At 41.0% G+C, this 20,918-nt stretch overlaps 1 protein-coding gene across 4 annotated transcripts in view; it reads left to right on the top strand.

The window, feature by feature from the left end:
* DIAPH3 (diaphanous related formin 3) overlaps positions 1 to 20,918 on the top strand; it is a gene marked incomplete at its 5' end in the record, with an annotated part of 566,313 nt that overhangs the window by 274,931 nt on the left and 270,464 nt on the right. For all 4 annotated transcript variants that reach the window (XM_080660806.1, XM_080660807.1, XM_080660808.1 and 1 more), the window contains one exon: positions 2,551 to 2,652. In XM_080660806.1, the coding sequence (XP_080516932.1) occupies positions 2,551 to 2,652 (102 nt within the window). The remainder of the gene's footprint in view (positions 1 to 2,550; positions 2,653 to 20,918) is intronic.

Consider the following 20,918-nt stretch of genomic DNA (forward strand, 5'->3'; position numbering starts at 1 on the left):
CAGCATCATCAATAAAGGACTTGAATGCAAGTGCTCGCTTAATAACTTGAGTATCTTCCAACCTAAACAATGTTGTAGATCTTCTTAAAGACAGTTCACTTCGCTGAAGGAAATTATCCAGCCAGTGTTGTGATGCTTTGAAGTCTTCGGGGGCTATGTCAAACTGTGGTGCCATTGCAAGGGCAAATTCTTGCATCTGAGCCCTATTCACAACCAAAGCCTTTGCTCTCCTGTCAACAACCCATTCACAGATCAGGTCTTCCAGCTCGGAAAATAATGGTTGCCGACCTGATCCACACTTGCGCTTTTTAGCATTTCCCTTGTCCACTTGTTCAATGAGGTTACCATACTCTGCTCGCCATTTTCGGACCAATCGGATACTCAACATCTTCTCTTTGCAGAAAGCAGTAAGATTTTGGCCCCAAGAGTCTTCCACGATTCCTTTCTTGTACTCCACGGAGTAGCTTTTTCTTTTTGCGCTCATTTCTAGGGGTAAAAAAAAAGGAATTGGGGTATCAAGGTGGGGGGAGGGGGATCACTCAAAATGACACAGGGGGGATTAGAGGGGGGAATCAAAATGGCACAGGAGAATCAGAGGGGGGATTACCATTTTTAGTAACCCCTTTTGATCCTCCTGTGTCATTTTGATTGTCCCCTCTAATCCTCCTGTGTCATTTTGATTGCCCCCTCTGATCCTCCTGTGTCATTTTAAGTGATCCCCCTCTCCCCACCCCTGTGCCACTGAACACCTTCACCAGACATCCCCCCTACCCCTTTATCAGACATTTACCCCCTGGGGCCTGCCTGGGGACTGTCACTGGGTTTGCTGGGGCCTGGATCTGGGCTGGAGCCGGGTCTGCCACTGACTGAGAACCTTCAGTCATCATGAAGGCGGCCGCGAGCATCAGGTAGTGTCACCAGAGACAGACCAGCACTCACCACCTTTGCTGCGTCCCGTCCACTCTAATCCTCCTGTTCTTCTACACGCATCTGCGAAAAGTCTCCACCTCTCTCCCGCCCCGCGCTCACCGCTCACTCCGACCTCCGCTCCGCCTCCACACAGCAGTGACGTTAGGACTCCGCGTAGTCACTGGTTGCTAGACGCCAGTCGGGGCGGCCCTAGCGACCAGTTTATGGTAAATTAATTTTCATTCTGAGACAGAGCCTGGGGCCTTATTTTCGGGGGATGCATCATATTTCACTCAGAATGAAACCTGAAAGTAGGTCTTATTTTCGGAGGATGTCTTATTTTCGGGGAAACACGGTACTATAATTGGGATTGTGATCACCAACCACTCCTTTTTTTCTTCTTCTTAATTTTATTATCAATATGCTAACTTGTTATAACATTATTATAGCCAATTATATTTGGACACAGAAGGATCTATATAGAGTTTGTCCGAGAGATTGTGTAATCATTTAAGTTTTAACAGGGAAGCATATTTATATGTATTTCCTTGGTTTTTCTCCATTGGAGTATTTCTTTTTCCTGTGTGTGTGGCTTGGGAAAGGCTGTGCCTGGACAAGGAATCAGAATGGCCACAGGAATCTGTGGTTTCTAGACTGCAGATGACACAGGCAAAGGGCATTACAGCCACAGGCACTTAATGATTCGTATATGTTTTTGCTTTTATCTGCATGGTATATCATTCAGTGTCTTCAGTGCTTTTTTAAATGTACTTTCACATCAGAAGAATTACTTTGTCTTTGTTTTAGGTACTTTATTTTTATTATTAAAACCATATTCATATTGGTTAAATCTTGCAAGAACTGTCATTTAAATTCCCTTGATTTCTTTTTGATTCTTTCCCTTGCCTTTTAGTAGAAATATGATAATTTCTTTTATTCCTGTAAGTCAGTGCTTCTCAACCTTTCTAATGCCGCAACTCTTTAATACAGTTCCTCATGTTGTGGTGACCCTCAACCATAAAAATATTTTCGTTGCTACTTCATAACTGTAATTTTTCTACTGTTAATGAATCGTAATGTAAATATCTGTGTTTTCTGATGGTCTTAGGCTCTACAGCAGCGGTTATCAACCTGTGGGTCGCGAACCACAGGTTGAGAACCGCTAGCAGGGTCGCCTTGGTTGGGGGTCACCACAACATGATGAACTGTATTAAAGGGTCGTGGCATTAGAAAGGTTGAGAACCACTGCTGTAAGTGAAGTGTTAAAATATGTTTGGCTTCGCCTGAAATTTCTGACGTTTAATTCCCTAAAGCTGAAATATAATTGATCACATTTATCCAGGTGAGAAAGCTGTTTCTTTGGTATAGGTTGAGTTCTTCTTTCTCAATTATACAGCTAATCAAATAAACATTCAGTAGTGCTTGATTTGAATATATAATAACTCTGGATAGAGAAGAAGGAAATTGCTTTCAAGATGCAGAGAATACCGCTTAAGGCTTTGCATAAAAGGGAGGTTACCTAGAAATACAACTAAAGATTAACTTTTTTACTGATTTTCATCCCAGAGTTTATTAATAAATTTACCTAGAATTCAAGAAGCACATTTGTTGAAGATATTTTCTTTTGGTTTTCATTTTTAGAACTTATTAAAGCATCTTCCTGATCAAGAACAATTAAATTCATTGTCTCAGTTCAAGAGTGACTATAACAATTTAAGTGAACCAGAGCAGTTTGCTGTTGTGGTGAGTACTCTCAGTGTTAACTCTCTTTTGAGAGGATTTTAATTAATACTGTGGAAAACAGGGAAGAAAATGTAAAGTTTTTCTCATCATTATTTCTCACAAACCTTTAATGTCCATTTATTTTTAACCTAAGGATATTTATGGGAAATTATCTTGATTTAAAATATGTATTGGAATTCTAGCCTTAATGAAATCCAAGGAGTCTTTAAAAAGTATACACATAATTTTATATTCTCTATTTGATGTCAAAATGTAAAATGAAAATTATGACTTATTCTAGAGCTATGTATTCCAACGTATTGCAAGAGTAGCTTCAGTTTCTGGTTCTAATCACTCACTCCAATTCATCTCATATTTTAGATTTGAAATTACAAATATATTTTGTTTTGTTTTGGTTTGGTTTTTAGCAATGAGGTTGAAAAATGAATACATTTAAAAAATCTTCAGAAACCTTGATAATCATCTTGTTCCAGCTTTCTATTTATAGAAGTTGAGTTCTGAAGAGGTGAGATGACTTGCCAATGTTATATATTAGCTGTGTTGCAACTTAAAATTAAGGTTTTTATCAAGCTTTTTTTCTCTTACTCTTTTCTCCTACCATTAAATCACCATTTTGAGGTTGGTTATATACTCAGTTATCATGATGATACTTTAAAATAGTATTTCATTTTTATTATATGATTATTTTTTTTCTTTTCTTCAGTTATATTATTACTAACCTCCAGGGATATAATGAATTTGCATTTGATAAAATTTGAAAATTTGGGTTGACTAACTAAAGGACTATGTCTTCATACCATATTTTGCAGGCATTTGCTCTTAAATTCTTTCCTGTCTCTTCATAAATCTATTCTACTCAGCCCTCCTACCTCTTGTTCCCCTACCTCTGCTCATCCCTCCTACCTCCTCCTACCTCTTGTCCCCCAAGTTCACAAAACTCTGAATAGAACACAATAAAAAAGGCAGGGTTTTTCCTTTCATAGTCTTTTAATTATAAAACTTTCTAGCTTACTATATTTGCAAAAATACTTTTTATTTTTTTATCCAATTCTTCAGGGTACTCTTTTTTTTTCCTCCCCCACCTTGTATTTTCTTGTTTGTTTTATTTCTATTAACCTGATCACTTTCCCTTTCTCTTAATGCCTTTATAATGTTCTTATCATTGTCTTCCATATGAGAATAAGTGAATAAGGGAGCATTTACATTAAATTTTAAACCACAGACTACTTAGAGTTTTGATCTTTGTCCATTTTTTGACTATTAAATGAAAATAAAAAAATGTAAAATTATAATTTTGAAATATCTCCCACATATCTTAAGTTTTGAACACATACAAGTTTGTATGAAAATGTCAACTAATAACTTCTGTTGGATATCACTAAAAATATTTAAAACTATTCCCATATTCTAGTGATTGTCACTGAAGAATGAACTCAAACTAGCAAATATTTTAGGTTTATTTAAAATAATGAGGTTATGCTCTCCTTTAAACACTAGAGTTGAAATCAAAGAGCTGTGATTTACAAGCAGTGTACTCATAGGGTCAGATCATTAAAATAATTATATTCCCAGATACTAGTGCTAGAGGTTATAGTATTGATTTTAAGGCAGTGATGGACCACTTTCCTTTCAGGACATGTCAACTCAAACTTGACCATGAATCTACTCATTCCATCGCAGGTCATACCTGACTGCAAATGGAATTTAATGTGGAAAGAGTAATGCTGTTGAAAAGTATTTCCTATGTACAATGTGAACAGTGCTTTATCATCTGTTGATTATGACTATTCGAGAACATGTTGTTTTAAGTTCTGGTTTGTGTAGTACTGACATTTTAAAATATGATTGTTTTGGTGAGGAAAGGGGAAATAAAGTTTGGGAAAAATGAAAACTATATATATACTAGAGTCCCACGGTGCATGAAAATTCATGCACTGGACAGGGGGCCCCTCAGCCTGGCTTGCCCCCTCTCACAGTCCAGGAGCCCTCAGGGGCGGGAGGTGACCTGGTGATCAGGGGAAGGCGACGCCCGCATCACATCTCTGCTGCTGCCACTGCTGGCAGTGCAAGCCTCGGCCGGCCCTGGTTACCTGAGCCTCGGGCAGCCCTGGGCGGCTGGGCAGCTGCCATCCAAGGCTTGCCTGCACCTCGGGCCAATCCTGGGCAGCTGGGCAGCTGCCATCCGAGGCTTGCCTGCGCCTTGGGTCGGCCCTGGGCGTCTGGGGGGCTGAGGGTGGGTCTAGCCGCACCGTGCGTCTGCCACCACCAGCCCTGGTGGGGCTGAAAGCACTGGGGGACTCCGGCGGGGCTGAGGGGACTGGGTGCCGACATCTTTGTGATGGCGTGATGGTCAATATGCATATTCCCTCTTTATTAGATAGGAAATATAGATAGATAGATAGATAGATAGATAGATAGATAGATAGATAGATAGATAGATATAGATATATAGATATATATATACTGAAATAGTAATGTTCTTCACCTTTGCCTTTTTCCATTTTAACTTTTTGGCATTCTCAATTTAGTTTCTCCTAATTCTCAACTCTCCCAAAGGAGAAGGAATCCTGCTAAAGTTCCAAACAATACTTGGGGAATACATACACACACAAAAAGGTGTAGAACCATGTAGAATGCCCATAGTTTTCTGTTCTCCTTTCCAGATTAAAAGCTCAATATTAAGTCACTAATTCATTAGCATGATATGTTTTCAATTTACCAATATTGTATAAATAATATAATAATTTGGTGGGTTTAGGAAACTGATTATAATTATGTATATTTCCGAAAGACTTCCATAGTATCAAGTTTCTGTTTCAAGTAACAAAATTAATGAAAGTATGTTGCATTATGTTATAGAAGATGGGCTATTAACTTTGAGGTAATGTAAACTGCAGATTCCTATGTGACTTTTATATATTAGAAAAACATTTACTTGTTGACTGAACCTATATTTAAAGTACTAATCATTTCAACCTGATAAACCATCAGAGTCATAAACAAGGAATCGTCACAGGTGGACATAGCATTTGCACCCCCAAATAGGGCCAAAGTTTGCCTTTTCATTTGTTTCACCATAGACTTGTGATTAGCTCTGTTTCATTTTCAGGTTCTATAGATTGATATTGTGATTTCTAGCATTGTTTTTATTTTAACAAAAATCAGTTAAAATTCTGCAGTTATATTACTTGCTGGTGAGTTTCACTATTTCTTTTATCCATTAATTTGTTTCTTGTAAATTATAGATTTCGCAGGTGTATTGTATATAAACATATACTCAAATTTGATACAATAATGGATAGAGTCCCTACAGTTGTTTGCATTATATAACCAGATTTAATTTCATTCAAGAACTAGGCAAAAAGGAAACAATAAGCTATACCACGACTTCGGCATTTGTTTATATTACTTTGTTTTTGATAGAAAGACAATGTGCCAAAGTAACACATTCAGAATGCTAGTAACCAGAGTCCATTAAACACCACTTAGAATATATAAGATATAACATGTAAATTAGAAATAGGGGTTTCTTATCTTTGTTTACACACAACTTTCCAGGGCTGTGTTCTATAGAATTTTATATACATACTAGAGGCCCAATGCATGAAATTTGTGCAAGGGCCTCAGCCCTCGCAGCTGTGGCGGCTTGCCTCCGCCCTTGCAGCCCTGGTTTCATACGGAACGACCTTCCGGACATCCTTCAGGACGTTCAGCTGTCTGGTCTAATTAGCATATTACGCTTTTATTATTATAGATATATTATTCAGAAATATTATGTCACTATTCATTAAATTATATGTCCTTGAGGCTTTCTTTCAACCAGTAAAGCATTTGATATGTCTATATTCTCTCCAGGGTTCCTATAATATGAAGTTTCACATACACTTTTATTTATTTCTCCCTTGAAATTAGATTTAATTTTTTTTTTTTTTAATGCTGATACTATTTCCATTTCTAAAGGAACAGTCTTCATGCATGAGTACCAGACAGGTACTTTTATGAAACTACGGGTTTAGTTGCTCATCTGCTTTTTCTGATAATTCAGAATTTTTAGGTATCTTCCTGAACTAATACTCCTTGCAGTCCTTATGATTTGAGCATTAGCCAGACTGATCAGCACACCACTCAGAGTTCTAGAGCTGTCCCTGCTTATACAGGGTAGTATAGGAGTGGTGATGACATGGTGGTTCTTGGTGTCTGGTGCCTATAGAATTGATATCCAGTGCTATGAGTTCAGGGCCTAAAACAAATTATTTTATTGACTTGTTTTTGTAGCTGCTTACAGTATATTTATATGTCCTATATTTTCCAGGAGATTTTGGCATATGAAAAATAACCCATCCAAAATTCTGGACCAGAGGTTCTGGTAAAATGGTGTTTTAGAGGAATGCTCTGGAGGTGCTCCATCTCCGTATTTTTGTGTGTGACTTGAAATGAATGAGACAGTCTACGTGCTGAATTTGTTACTTTAGGTTCTGGGCAGAGAACACTAAGTACTGACTGATTTGCTTAACTTGAAAAAATATTTCCCTTCGACAGTCCAGCACAAAACTTTTATTGATCAATCAGTTTATATTTGGCATGACCTAGCCTCATACTTTATTCAACTTAATTTTCTATTAAAAAGATGAAGAAATGAAAATATGCTTCCTAGAAACTCCCTCATTAGACTAATTAGTTGCCTGCCTTTTTCTTGGGTTTCTTCTTCTCTTGTCAGCCCTTACACCACCTCATTCATCCCTCCAAAATATTGACTACTTACCAAAGATTGGTTCCCATTGCATAGAACCTAGTTTTAGTTGTATGACTGCAGTTTAAAACATATTTGCAGTGTTTCTTTGATCACTAAACCACCAACTAAAATCACTGTGCACACAGTGGCATGGTTTAACTATGTGAGAAATAAGATATGTAAATATTCAGTGGGATCAGAAGATTAGATGAAGTTTATAAAAAAGCCTAAAAATTTGCATTTGAAGCTTAGTGCACTATACTTTGATTAAAAATTCTAGTTTTTTGGGAATCTGTCTCTATATTATTTAATTCTGGTAAGCTGTTCTTCAAAGGGAATCAAACCTCTTACAGGAATGTTAACCTGAACAAATGTCCTGCCTTTGTGTTGTATTTTGATCTGCTACCATTTGGTGTCACTGTAGGGCAGGGCTTTTCAACTTTGTGCAGTAAAGGCCTCCATTTTTTTCTTTTTTAAATAAAAAAAATGATGTAGGAAGTTCATGCATATTTCCTTGCATTAAAAATGTCTCATTTTAAAGTACACCCTAATATTCTTGTTGTAAAACATTCAGATAACATAAAAATATTGAATACGATTTGGAAGTTCCTTATATCTCACTACCCCACTGCATTCCATACAAGTTATCATTTTTTTGGACTTCTAATCCTATTTCTTTGTATTTACAAATGTATGCATATTCATATGCACATTTAAAAATACATTTTTCTGAAACCTTTTTATCATAAAATATATTTTGCGGATTCTTTTCGTGCTATGCCGGTTTAAATTTCTTATGTAGTATTTCAGGGTCTATATTAAGACTTTTCTTTTAACTATTCTCTTAATGAAGGATGGTTCCTTTTTGTTTTCTCTGGAGTTTAAAGAAATAATTCTGCATACATCTTTGTATAGCCTATATAATAAAAGCCTAATATGCTAAGTGTCCAATGGTTCGACAGTTTGACCAGTTGCTATGACATGCACTGAACACCAGGAAGCAGTTGCTCCGACTGGTAGGTTAGCTTGCTGCTGTGGTCCGGCCAATCAGAACTGGGCAAGATGGGCCAGACATACCCTGGAGCCCTCCCGCAGTCCCTCCCTAGACCTGATCATGCACCGGTGTGGTCCCTCGCCTGGCCTGCACCCTCTCGCAATCTAGGACCCCTCGGGGGAACGTTGGAGAGTCGGTTTTGGCGCGATCCCTGCAGGCCAGGCCGAGGGACACCACCAGTGCATGAATCCGTGCACTGGGCCTTTAGTATATATATAAGACTATGTATTTTAGAGATCAGTGATCACAGACTCTGGGTTTAAATCCTAGATTGACCCTAACCTGTGTGACCTTGGTTAGATACTCATCTTTCTGTTCCTCAATTTACTTATTTATGAAATGAGACCATGTTAGTTCCCTTTTGCTCCTATAACAGAGTACCACCAATTTACTGCTTTTAAACAACACAAGTTTATCCTATCTAATGAAAGAGTAATATGCAAATTAACCACCACTCCGTCAAACCCACAAGCCACACCCACCAGCCAATCAGGAGTGAGTATGCAAATTAACCCCAACCAAGATGGCTGCAGCCATGGACTGAGCAGGAGGCTTGGGTTTCCCCAGCAGTGGAGGAAGCCAAGCTTCCTGCACACCCTGGCCAGCCCAGGCCTCCACTCAAGGCTACACAGTTTCAGTTACAGAAGATAAATTAATCCCAACGAAAATGGCGGCAGCCATGGAGCTGGAGAGAGCAGGAGGCTTGAGTTGCCCCCGGCAATGGAGGAAGCCAAGCTTTCCGCACACCCTGGGGGGCCCAGGCCTCCACTCAAGGCTACAAAGTTTCAATTATATAAGATAAATAAATCCCAGATATCAGGGCCTCCACTTGGGTTGCTGGGGGGCATGGCCAGCCTGCAAACCACCACAGGCCCCTCGCCCAGGCCACCCCATGCCCCAAGGGAACCCCCACCCTGATCTGGGACACCCTTCAGGGCAAACCAGTTCGCCCCACCCATTCACCAGGCCTCTATCCTATCTAATAAAAGAGTAATATGCAAATTGACCATCACTCCAACACACAAGATGGCTGCCCCTATGTGGTCAAAAAGCCTGCCCCCATGTGGGCACAAGATGGCCAGCAGGGGAGGGCAGTTGGGAGGGACCAGGTCTGCAAGGGAGGGCAGTTGAGGGTGATCAAGCCTGCAGGGGAGGGCAGTTAGAGGTGACCAGGCCAGCAGAGGAGGGAAGTTGGGTTACTGGGCCTACAGGGAAGGGCAGTTGGGGAGACCCAGGCCTACAGGAGAGTGCAGTTAGGGGCAAACAGGCTGGCAGGGGAGCAGTTAGGCATTAATCAGGCTGGCAGGGGAGTGGTTAGGGGGTGATCAGGATTGCAGGCAGAAGCGGTTAGGGGCAATCAGGAAGGCAGGCAGGCGAGCAGTTGGGAGCCAGCAGTCCTGGTAGGATCGGGCCTGAACGGGTAGTCGGACATCCCTCAAGGGGTCCCAGATTGGAGAGGGTGCAGGCTGGGCTGAGTGACCCCCCCAACCCCGTGCCCGAATTTCGTGCACCAGGCCTCTAGTTGTCTCATAAGTTTGAAGATCAGAGGTCCAAAGTGGGTTATCCGTGCTGCATTCCTTCCAAGGCTCTAGATGGGGAATTCATTTCCTTGCTTTCTCCAGCTTCCCAAGGTGGATCACATTCCTTGGCTCATGGTCCAACATCATTCTGACTTCTGCTTTTGTCATCACATCTTTTTTTGACCCTCTCCTAATTTAGAATAATAAAAGGGCAATATGCTAATTAGACCAGATGTCCTTCTGGATGAAGCGGGGCCAGAGGGAAGCCAGTGCCAGCAGCCAGGGGAAGGAAGGCCTACTCTTGCACTAATTTCGTGCATCGGGCCTCTAGTTTCTAATAAGGGTCCTGTGATTATATTGGGCTACTTGGATAATCTAGAATAATCTCCTCATTCAAAGATCCTAATTTAGTTCCATCTGCAAAGTCTCTTTTGCCTTGTATGGTAACATATTCAAAAGTTTTGGTGATTAGTACATGGCCATATTTGGTGGATAATTGTTTTGCCAAACACAGGTACCATAACAGTGCCCACCTCCACTGCATGTTCTTAATTGAGTATTAAATAAATTGATGTAAGGAATATGTGTAAATCATCTTGTTCTCACGAACTCTCTTTCCCCTACAACATCAGTATCCTTCCTCTTTGTTACCATAATGCCCTGTGCATATATCTAAATGTCTCTTCTTTACCTGGAGTGTTACAGTTTTCATTTATGCTCAAAACATTTTGACCAGCTAGAGTATATCATGCTCATCTTCTAGCCCATGGTGGCCACATGATATCGGCTAAATGAAAATATGAAATAAGGAAGAGATGAACAGAAAGGAAGGACAATAGATAGCAAGAACAATAAAATTTAAAATGTTAGAATTATTATTTTTTTTTTTTTGGTTTTTAATTTTTTAGAGCAGTGTGAGGTTCACAGCCAAATTGGGAAGGTACAGAGATTTCCACCACACACATTCATCGCCTCCCCCATTATCGACATGTCTCACTAGAGTGGTATATTAGTTACAATTGATGGACCTACATTAACACAATAGTGATTGCCCAGAGTCCACAGATTACATTAGGGTTCACTCTTGATGTGCATTGTATGGATTTGGACAAATGTATAATGTGTGTACATCAGCATGATATTATCAGAGTATTTTTATTGTCCTAAAACAAATGTTTTTTAAAATCACATTTTAAAATAAAAATGTTGATTATTTTTGAGGTAATCATTTTAACTTTTGTTAAAATGAAGCTAAATAATGACTTCTGCGTGTGAGAATTGATTAATTCAAAGTAGGCCAAGTAACCAACACTTTTGTGCCTCAAAGTCTAAAATCACACTTCAAAAAAAATTACAACTTAACCACCGTATACAATTGCCACTTGTACACTTGTCAGCATTTTACTTTTCTTCTGATTCCACACCTCCATTGGACTTTTTCCAATGATCTTCTTTTAACTCAGAAGGCCATTTTTTCTTTGTCCATGAATACTGAAGGCATCCTATACAATATCTTTTGGCCTCAGTGGTTTTATTTTCTAAAAAGTGTTGAGGAAATTATGATTTGGTTTAACAATGATGGCTTACTGAAATACCTTCAGAAAATACTGACCAAGATAGATAAGGAACCTCAAAGATTATCTTCCCTGAACCATCACTTTCTCAGACTAAACATTTTCAAGTCTTTCTTTTATTAGGTGTTGATTATTTTTAAAGTGCATTGCAGATGTCCTGATATAAAGTCAATCATGTTTCACAGAGTTATCACTTTAAAACTTAACAAAGGATATGGAGTTAGTATGATATAATTTCTTCTTCAAGACCCGTTTTGGCTTCTTGTAATTTCTGCTTCTTTTTGTCTTTAATAATTCATCTTCGATCTTGTCTGTCAAAGGCAGCCTCTCCTACTGGAAAATGGTTCTATTTGCCTTTTGCTGCTGCTTTTTGGTACCTGTCCAGTTGTCAATATTCCCTCAACATTCATGATATTTTAGACAGCACTCTGGCAATCTCATCTGCAAATCCTTCAGTACCCAGGAAGGACATTTGTTTAGAATAATACAATATTATAACTATAGTCCTAGCTATTTAAATCTTAGAGATCTGCTTCTCTGAAGATCATAAGCATTCAGCTGTTGTTCAGTTATTCTTGTCACATTGCTTTGCAACCTTCTTGACATGCTTCTGCCAGGATCCAGGATTTAATATAGGCTCACTAGCACAGATGGTTTTCCTTTCACCTAGTGCAGGGCTTATTAATTTAACTTGATTTCAATTATGATTGATTTGTAGCCTGAAATTCTTCCAACATTTATTACTTCTATAATTTTTCTTATAATCTGATTTCAACCGTACATCTCCTTCAGTCTGTGTTAAAATAGTCACAATGCCATTTGATTTTTTAATTAAACTTATTGCAAGTTTGTTGGTTTAAGAAATTAAAATCAGTTGTCAGTTGAAAGATAACATTACCTTGCCCATCCTATTATTTTCTCTGAAGATCTTAATCCTCACAGGTTTCTTCTTAGTTCTTCCTACACATGTTACAATGGATATATACATTGACAAAACTCTTAAAAGGCCATTTACATCTTCTCTTTACATGTTTAACAGGAAGTATAAAATAGTGTATATTAGATTTACTGATTTAACTAAATATAATGAAATCCACAGAAAATTAAAGGCTTTGTTATGTTTGAATTTAACATGGTTTCACTGCTGAAAACTGAGTATATTTCTTCATATCCTTCATTTTTACTTATTTATTTTTAAAAATTAAGTATGGTTAAGAACTGTTCTCATGTTAATTTGAGCCTTCAGTAGATGATTTCGAGGAAATGACTCCACGTAGCAGCTTTCCCTTAGTGTGGGCTTCAGCCTTTTGTATTATCGGATAGTTTATGGATGAGTTGAGACCTTGACTTTATATTAGTAACCACACCACTGTCTGATACATTTTATTTGAATAGATTGTTTTCTTGGTTCAGCAATGATTTACTCATTTGACAAATATTTATTGGACACTGTGCTGGGCATTTCTCTGGGTTCTGAGTTTACTGCAGTGAACATGCCTCTTATTCCTTATTGGTGTTGTATTTTAGTTGAATACAGTAACAGTATACACATAATCACAAATGTAAAGTAAAGGCAATCTATTAGTATTATATACTTCTTAGGAAATGGTGGGGTGAGGGCCGTGTTACATGTTTGATTAACATGGCTAGGGAAGGCCTCTCTGGAGACGTAATTTGAGCAGAAATCTAAATGCCTTCAGTTAAGTGGGAAGCATGTTACAGAGAAAGGAGGCCACAGCATAAGGCTTTGAGGGACAGGTAAGTTTGGCACAGTTCATTGAGGCCAGTGGCTCTGCCAGAGCGAATGAGGAGGTGTGGGAAGAGATGACATTAGAGATGCCATTGCCACCATGACATGAGGCCTGTGGGATTTATTCTAAGGAATCCACTGGAGCATTTTAAACAAAGAAGTGAAATGATCAGATTGATGCTTTAGGAATATTCTGGCAGCTGTGTAAGGAACAGATTGTGAGGTGGGGATATAAATAGAAGCCAATGGCCAGTTAACATGCTGTTACAATGATGTAATAATTAAGGTGAGAAATAGTGCTAGCTTGACAGGTTTGATGGCATTGTCACTCATAAGAAGTGGTCAGATTCTGCAAGAATTTGGAAGATTGAGAAGACAAGATTTCTGCTTCATTGGATTGGGAGTATGAGAGGAGTCAGGGATGACTCCAAGGATCTTGCTGGATGCAATTAGAAAGCTGTGTTTCCATTTACAGAGAGAAGGAAGAGATTTGCAGCAGATTGTGGGAGGAAAGATCACTTAAAATGTCTGTGGACATCCAAGTGGACATATGAAGTAAGCTCAGAGTTCAAGGCTCGATGTATAAATTTGGGAGCCTTTCTCAAACAGGTGGCATTTAAAGCCATGGAATGGATGAGATCACCACAGGGAGTGAATTAGAAATGTTACATAGGAGGCAGTGAAGGAAAAGGCAAAATATGCAAACCTTACTGTTTTTCTTAAGTCTTCTCTCTAGAGAGGGGACTTATCGTCAGCAAGGTTTTGTTTGTTTTTTTTTGCTGCTAGTTACCACCTCTCCATGGAAAATTGCAATCCATGACCTAGGGAATTGTCCAAGGTGATTTTATAGTATGACACTACTGCAGTTTGTTTCAAAAACTAAGCATGAGCTGGGATGAAAGGACTATTTGGCATTTGTAGGCTATAATTCATCAGGGACCTTTGGAAAGAAGCTAGTGGTCATGAAAATATGTGTTTGTGGAAGGAAAGAAAAATCTGCTTTTGCCTCCAAGCCTTGCTCTCATGAAAAAGTAGAATCTCTAATACATCATAATAATCAGTATATAGAGCCTATATTATAAACTAATATGAAGTTAAAAATGCCAAGAATGTGCAGGCATATTACTTGATAAGTAAAATAACTTATTAAATAAAGGGATTGAGTTCATTTAGTTCAAATCTACCTCAAAATAGTAATATCAAATTCTGCCATTAAGGGGAAAAATCACTAACATAGTAACAATTGTGTTCTCTGTAGAGTGGGAGGAGAAATGGAATTGAACTCTTGAGTGAATTCTCTTCTGAGCTTTTGTTACCCTCGCTCCCTTGAAATTAGTAGAATGTCAGCTATATTAAATTACTGCAGTTCTTTAATTTATTAGAACTAATAAAATCACAGCATGATCAGAATATATGTTGTTTCATTGAATTGCTAAGTCTTGTAAGTTTCTCAAAAGTTTGAATTTCCAACTGATTTAATCTCTATCTTTTCTACTTTTTTCCACTTTGTGGCAAAAGGTACGCAATTTTGCCTATCCTATCTAATAAAAGAGTAATATGCAAATTAACCCTCACTCCGCTACACCCACAAGCCACGCCCACCAGCCACACCCACCAGCCAATCAGAGAGAATATGCTAATAAACCCAACCAAGATGGCTACAGCCACAGAGAGCAGGAGGGAGGCTTGGGTTTCCCCGGCAATGGAGGAAGCCAAGCTTTCCGCCTGCCCTTGCCGGCCTAGGCCCCCACTCAAGGCTACAAAGTTTCAATGATAGAAGATACATAAAACCAAACAGAAATGGCGGCAGCCACAGAGCTGGAAAGAGCAGGAGGCTAGGGTTGCCCCCGGCGATGGAGGAAGCCAAGCTTTCAGCACACCCTGGCCGGCCCAGGCCTCTGCTTAAGGCTACAAAGTTTCAATTATAGAAGATACATAAATCCCCCCAAAAATGGCTGCCTCCACGGAGCAAACAGAAGGCTTGGCTCCGCTCCAGGCTACAAAGTTTCAATTATAGAAGATAAATAAACCCCAGATACCAGGGCCTCTGCTTGGGTCGCCGGGGGACGTGGCCGGCCTGCAAACCACCACAGGCCCCTCGCCCAGGCCGCTCCACACCCCAAGGGAACCTCCACCCTGATCCGGGACACCCTTCAGGGCAAACCAGCTGGTCCCCACCCATGCACCAGGCCTCTCTCCTATCTAATAAAAGAGTAATATGCAGATTGACCATCACTCCAACACACAAGATGGCTGCCCCCATGTGGTCAAAGATTCTGCCCCCATGTGGACACAAGATGGCCACCACAAGATGGCCAGCAAGGGAGCGCAGTTGGGATGGACCAGGCCTGTAAGTGAGGGCAGTTGGGGGCGATCAAGCCTGCAGGGGAGGGCAGTTAGGGGTGACCAAGCCGGCAGAGGAGGGAAGTTGGGGGCGACCCAGCCTGCAGGGAAAGGCAGTTGGGAGTGACCCAGGCCTGCAGGGGAGAGCAGTTGGGGGTGACCAGGCCTGCAGGGGAGGGCAGTTAGGGGCAAACAGGCTGGCAGGGGAGCAGTTAGGCATCAATCAGGCTGGCAGGGGAGTGGTTAGGGGGTGATCAGGCTAGCAGGCAGAAGTGGTTAGGGTCAATCAGGAAGGCAGTCAGGCGAGCAGTTGGGAGCCAGCAGTCCTGGATTGTGAGAGGGATGTCTCAGATTGGAGAGGATGCAGGCTAGGCTGAGGGACACCCCCCCTCCCCCGTGCATGAATTTCGTGCACCGGGCCTCTAGTTTTATATAAAACACATGTCAAACGTGTGAAAAACTTGGTAATATTAAGAAATCTCATTTATCTTAACACAGTAACTAGTGACTTAAGTAAGATAATAATCTGTCTGACCTGTCACCCACTGTTGGCTGCCATTCTCAGAAAAAAAGCCTAAACCTGTGAGATGTCTGCAGTGCTCTACATTACATGCCTCATCTTCTGCCACTCTCTCCTCGCTAGTTCAGCTTTAAACACATGGCCTCTATATCTATACTCCTCTCATGCCAGTCACATTCTTGGGGATTTAACATTTGGTGTTGCCCCTCTTTGGACCTTGCTTCCTTCAGACATACACATGGCTTCCTTCCTCGGGTTCTTCCTGTCTTGCTTCCTCAGGCAACTTCTGGAGGTCTTCTCTGAGCATTTTATTTGAAATTGCATATCCAGTTACCCTTGGCACTTCTTTTTCTCTTTCCTGCTTTATTTTTCTCCTAAGTACTCATCTTCTTTCTCATTTCTGTATTATGTTCTGTCCTTTAACCTACCTATGAACCTATTATAAGAATGTCCATAATGGCAGGAATCATTCTTTTGGGTATCCATTGATGAATTCTAATGTCTTGATCAGTGCCTGGCATGTAATAAATATTGGATGAATGAATAAATAACTTTCCCAAAGTTCTTGATAATTTATTTTAAATACTGCAAAACTAAAACCATTTAGCTGTTGGCTCACTGAGGCTTGGCATGAAGCATGTTATTAGTATTGAAACATGAATCTGGTTTAAAACAACTTTTTGATATTTCACATTCCTTCAAATATTCTTTATTACATTTCTAGTCTAATTAGACCTGGGTTTGAATTCCTAACTTACCATATAGTACAGGCATCCTCAAACTACGGCCCGCGGGCCACATGCAGCCCGCCGAGGACATTTATCTGGCCCTCCGGGTGCCGCTGCCTATCCTGCTTAGCAGCCGACTCGTCCTGGGCCCGGAGTGCGCATAGGAATTTGTTCATAGTTTTTTTTTTAAAACTATAGTCTGGCCCTCCAACTGTCAGAGGGACAGTGAACTGGCCCCCTGTTTAAAAAGTTTGAGGACCCCTGATAGTAGCTATGAAACATTGGGACAAGTTTCTTACTCTTCACTTACATTTTTAAAAATTATCTTATTAGATGATATCTAAAGGAGACTATGCATGCGTATAGTCAAGAGTGAATAATAAGTTCCCAGTTTTTGTAGCTGTTGTCATCATCATCATATTTTTATTTTGAATGTTTTTTACTCCTGTGATTCAGCTATTCCTTATTTTATATTTAGAATTTTTCTCACTGTTCTGTGATTGTCTTGCATGTGTGTGCTTTTGCTCTCATCATTGTCAAGAGTTACTCTCTCGGTGTTTGGAGAACCTCATAATTCCAGATCCAACATATGTCCTTTCATCTCTTGTCTTGTGTGCTCTTGCCTTGTGGTCAGCATTTCACCCTGTTAGCATCATCTGCTTTCTTGTTGTTTTCTCTTCTGGCTCCTTGTGCTTCTTTTCTGACTCCTTCCCTGGCTCCCTTCCCATTTCTTTTAACACTTCAGTAAGTGTCTCACTCAGATACTGTTTTCTAGGCTCTTTTTTTTTTTTTTTACATACCTCCCTCTTTCTTAGTGATTTTATTCAGCACACAATTATCTATAATAATAAAAGGGTAATATTGCTAATCTGACCGGACAGCCAAACGACTTCCGGACGTCATTCCAGACGTCCTTCCAGACAAAGCCGTGGCAGTGGGGGCAAGGCAGAGGCGGTTAGGGGTGATCAGGCAGGCAGGCGAGCAGTTAGGGATGATCAGGCAGGCAGAGTGGTTAGGGGTGATCAGGCAGGCAGGCGAGTGGTTGGGGCAATGAGGCAGGCAGGCAGAGGCTGTTAGGGGTGATGAGGCAGGCAGTCGAGTGGTTAGGGGCAATCAGGCAGGCAGGCAAGTGGTTAGGGGTGTTCAGGAAGGCAGGCAGAGGTGGTTAGGGGCGATTAGGCAGGCAGGTGTGGTTAGGGGTGATCAGGCAACAGGCAGAGGTGGTTAGGGGCGATCAGGCAGGCAGGCGAGTGGTTAAGGGCAATGAGACAGGCAGGCGAGTGGTTAGGGGTGATCAGGTAGGCAGGCAGGTGAGCGGTTCCGAGCCAGCCATCCCGGATTGCGAGAGGAATGTCTGACTGCTAAACCGGCAGTCGGACATCCCCCGAGGGGTCCCGGATTGCAAGAGGGTACATGCCGGGCTGAGGGCCCCCCCCCCACCCCCCCACCACCGTGTACGAATTTCATGCACCGGGCCTCTATTTGATTAATAACTCCTTTTGAACACCTTCTAGACTTTTTGTACTTTGATTTCTAAATATACACAATTTAATGTCACACAAAGCAGCCAAGGGGATGCGTTAATAACTACACATAAAAATAAGTACTGCCGAAACCGGTTTGGCTCGGTGGATAGAGCGTCGGCCTGCGGACTGAAAGGTCCCAGGTTCGATTCCGGTCAAGGGCATGTACCTTGGTTGCGGGCACATCCCCAGTGGGAGGTGTGCAGGAGGCAGCTGATCAATGTTTCTCTCTCATCAATGTTTCTAGCTCTCTATCCCTCTTCCTTCCTCTCTGTGAAATATCAATAAAATATATTTTTTTAAAAAAAAAAGTACTGACTCATGAACATTTCAATTATGGTCAGTTATCATGACTTCAGATCTCATATTGAGACCTGGTTCTGGAGTAATTATTTTCTGTTCCTGGGAATAACCTCCAAGAGTTCAAGACACATTATTGAGAAACTGATTAGAATAAGCTTCTCTTCTAACGTAAGCTGCACATGTTGGAGCCAGAAACTTAAGTTTCAAAGCTCTCTACCTCTAGGTCTGTGATGAAGTATATCTGACTGAGTGCCTGAGCCTGACCTTAGGAACACGCTAAAATGAAAATCACACAGATTTAGACAGCAACATCTTGATGGTTATTATAGAAAGTTTGTTCAAGGACCCCACTCCTCTAAAAAAAAAAAAACAACAAAACACACACACACACACACACAACCCTGCAAAAAATTTTTTTAACTATCTGAGATATTATGAAACCGCAGGTTAGCTTTCTGCTTGTAAATCATGTCATGGAATGGGATACCTGGAGGAGATTAAAATGTTACTTGACATTAGTTTAGTCTGATTATTTTTTTAATATTGTGTTGGAAACTTGTTACCTTTGAAGATGAGGGTTTGGAAAACAGGAGCAGTGCGAGAGATTAATTTTGGAGTTTTAAGTCAATGGCATAATTATTACACAAAATGAGCAACCATAGAAGAGCCAATAAATTATATGACGGTTATATTATTTAAATTTATATAGTGATATACACTTCCCACAGTATGTTGTATACATTTATCTGTGCATATCCTTCACAACAGCCTCTTGAGTTTGCAAATACTGGAACTCATATAGAATTGGTGACTTAACTAAGACACACCCTCCCCGACACACACACATACACACACACCCCTTCCCCCCTTATAAACAGAAGAGAAGGGTTCAAAGTCAGTTTCTGATTCCACATTTCCTTATGTTGTTTTAACCACTCTGTTTTGTTTCTAAGTATAAGACTCTTGACTTATTGGTAAAAAAGTGGGTGCACGTAAGAGGTGGGGAAAGGTCTCTGGTTGTAAAGGAAAAGTTTCACAGGATGCTTTAGCCAACAGTGTGATTTTGCTCAGGACCAGTCCTGTTCCTACATTTTTTTTGCAAAAAATAAATACTAACCTTTATCATCTCCAGAAACTCAGGGCCCAGAATGGGAGGGAAATGCTCTGTCCTTCCTAGCAGAGCCTGCGAGGTAGGTTTTTCTGGAAGGTGGCCCAGCCAGATTTCATTCCAGAAGCCTTTCCCTTATTCTCTGTCCCCTGGTTAACAGGGGGATAGTGAGCACTCCGATGCTAAGGGTGAGAGCCCTTGAAAACCTTTCTGTGGAATCCAGAAGCAACTGTATAAAGTTTTATTTAACTTAATTTGCATTGTGATTCCTGGGACAGAAAGAGGTGGTGTTTTGGTCCCGTGTCTCATTATAGTACTTGTCTGTGTTATTTATTTTCTTTTCCCTCTTTGCTCTGCTTGTATTTTTATTTTATAGTGAATTGTTTGTTTCATTAAACATCCTTATCTTCCAAAGCAGACTTGGATATTTTGAAAGGATAAATGCATTTATTTTATTTTTCTCTCTCTAATATTGGGTCAAGTTTCCTGTCCTGAACTCAGCTATTATATATTACTAGAGGCCCTGTGAATGAAATTCGGGCACGGGGGGTGTGTCCCTCAGCCCAGCCTGCACCCTACCGGGATCGGGCCTGAACGGGCAGTCGGACATCCCTCTCACAATCCAGGACTGCTGGCTCCCAACTGCTCGCCTGCCTGCCTTCCTGATTGACCCTAACTGCTTCTGCCTGCCAGCCTGATCACCCCCTAACCACTCCCCTGCCCGCCTGATTGATGCCTAACTGCTCCCCTGCCAGCCTGTTTGCCCCCAACTGCTTTCCCCTGCAGGCCTGGTCGCCCCTAACTGCCCTTCCCTGTAGGCCTGGTCACCCCCAACTGCTCTCCCCTGCAGGCCTGGGTTCCCCCCCACCCCCAACTGCCCTTCCCTGCAGGCCCGGTCACCCCCAACTTCCCTCCTCTGCTGGCCTGGTCACCCCTAACTGCCCTCCCCTGCAGGCTTGATCGCCCCCAACTGCCCTCCCTTGCAGGCCTGGTCCCTCCAAACTGTCCTCCCCTGCTGGCCATCTTGTGGTGGCCATCTTGTGTCCACATGGGGGCAGCCATCTTTGACCACATAGGGGCAGCCATCTTGTGTGTTGGAGTGATGGTCAAT

Source organism: Plecotus auritus (genome assembly GCF_963455305.1).
Source record: "Plecotus auritus genome assembly, chromosome: 3".
Lineage (NCBI taxonomy): Eukaryota > Metazoa > Chordata > Mammalia > Chiroptera > Vespertilionidae > Plecotus > Plecotus auritus.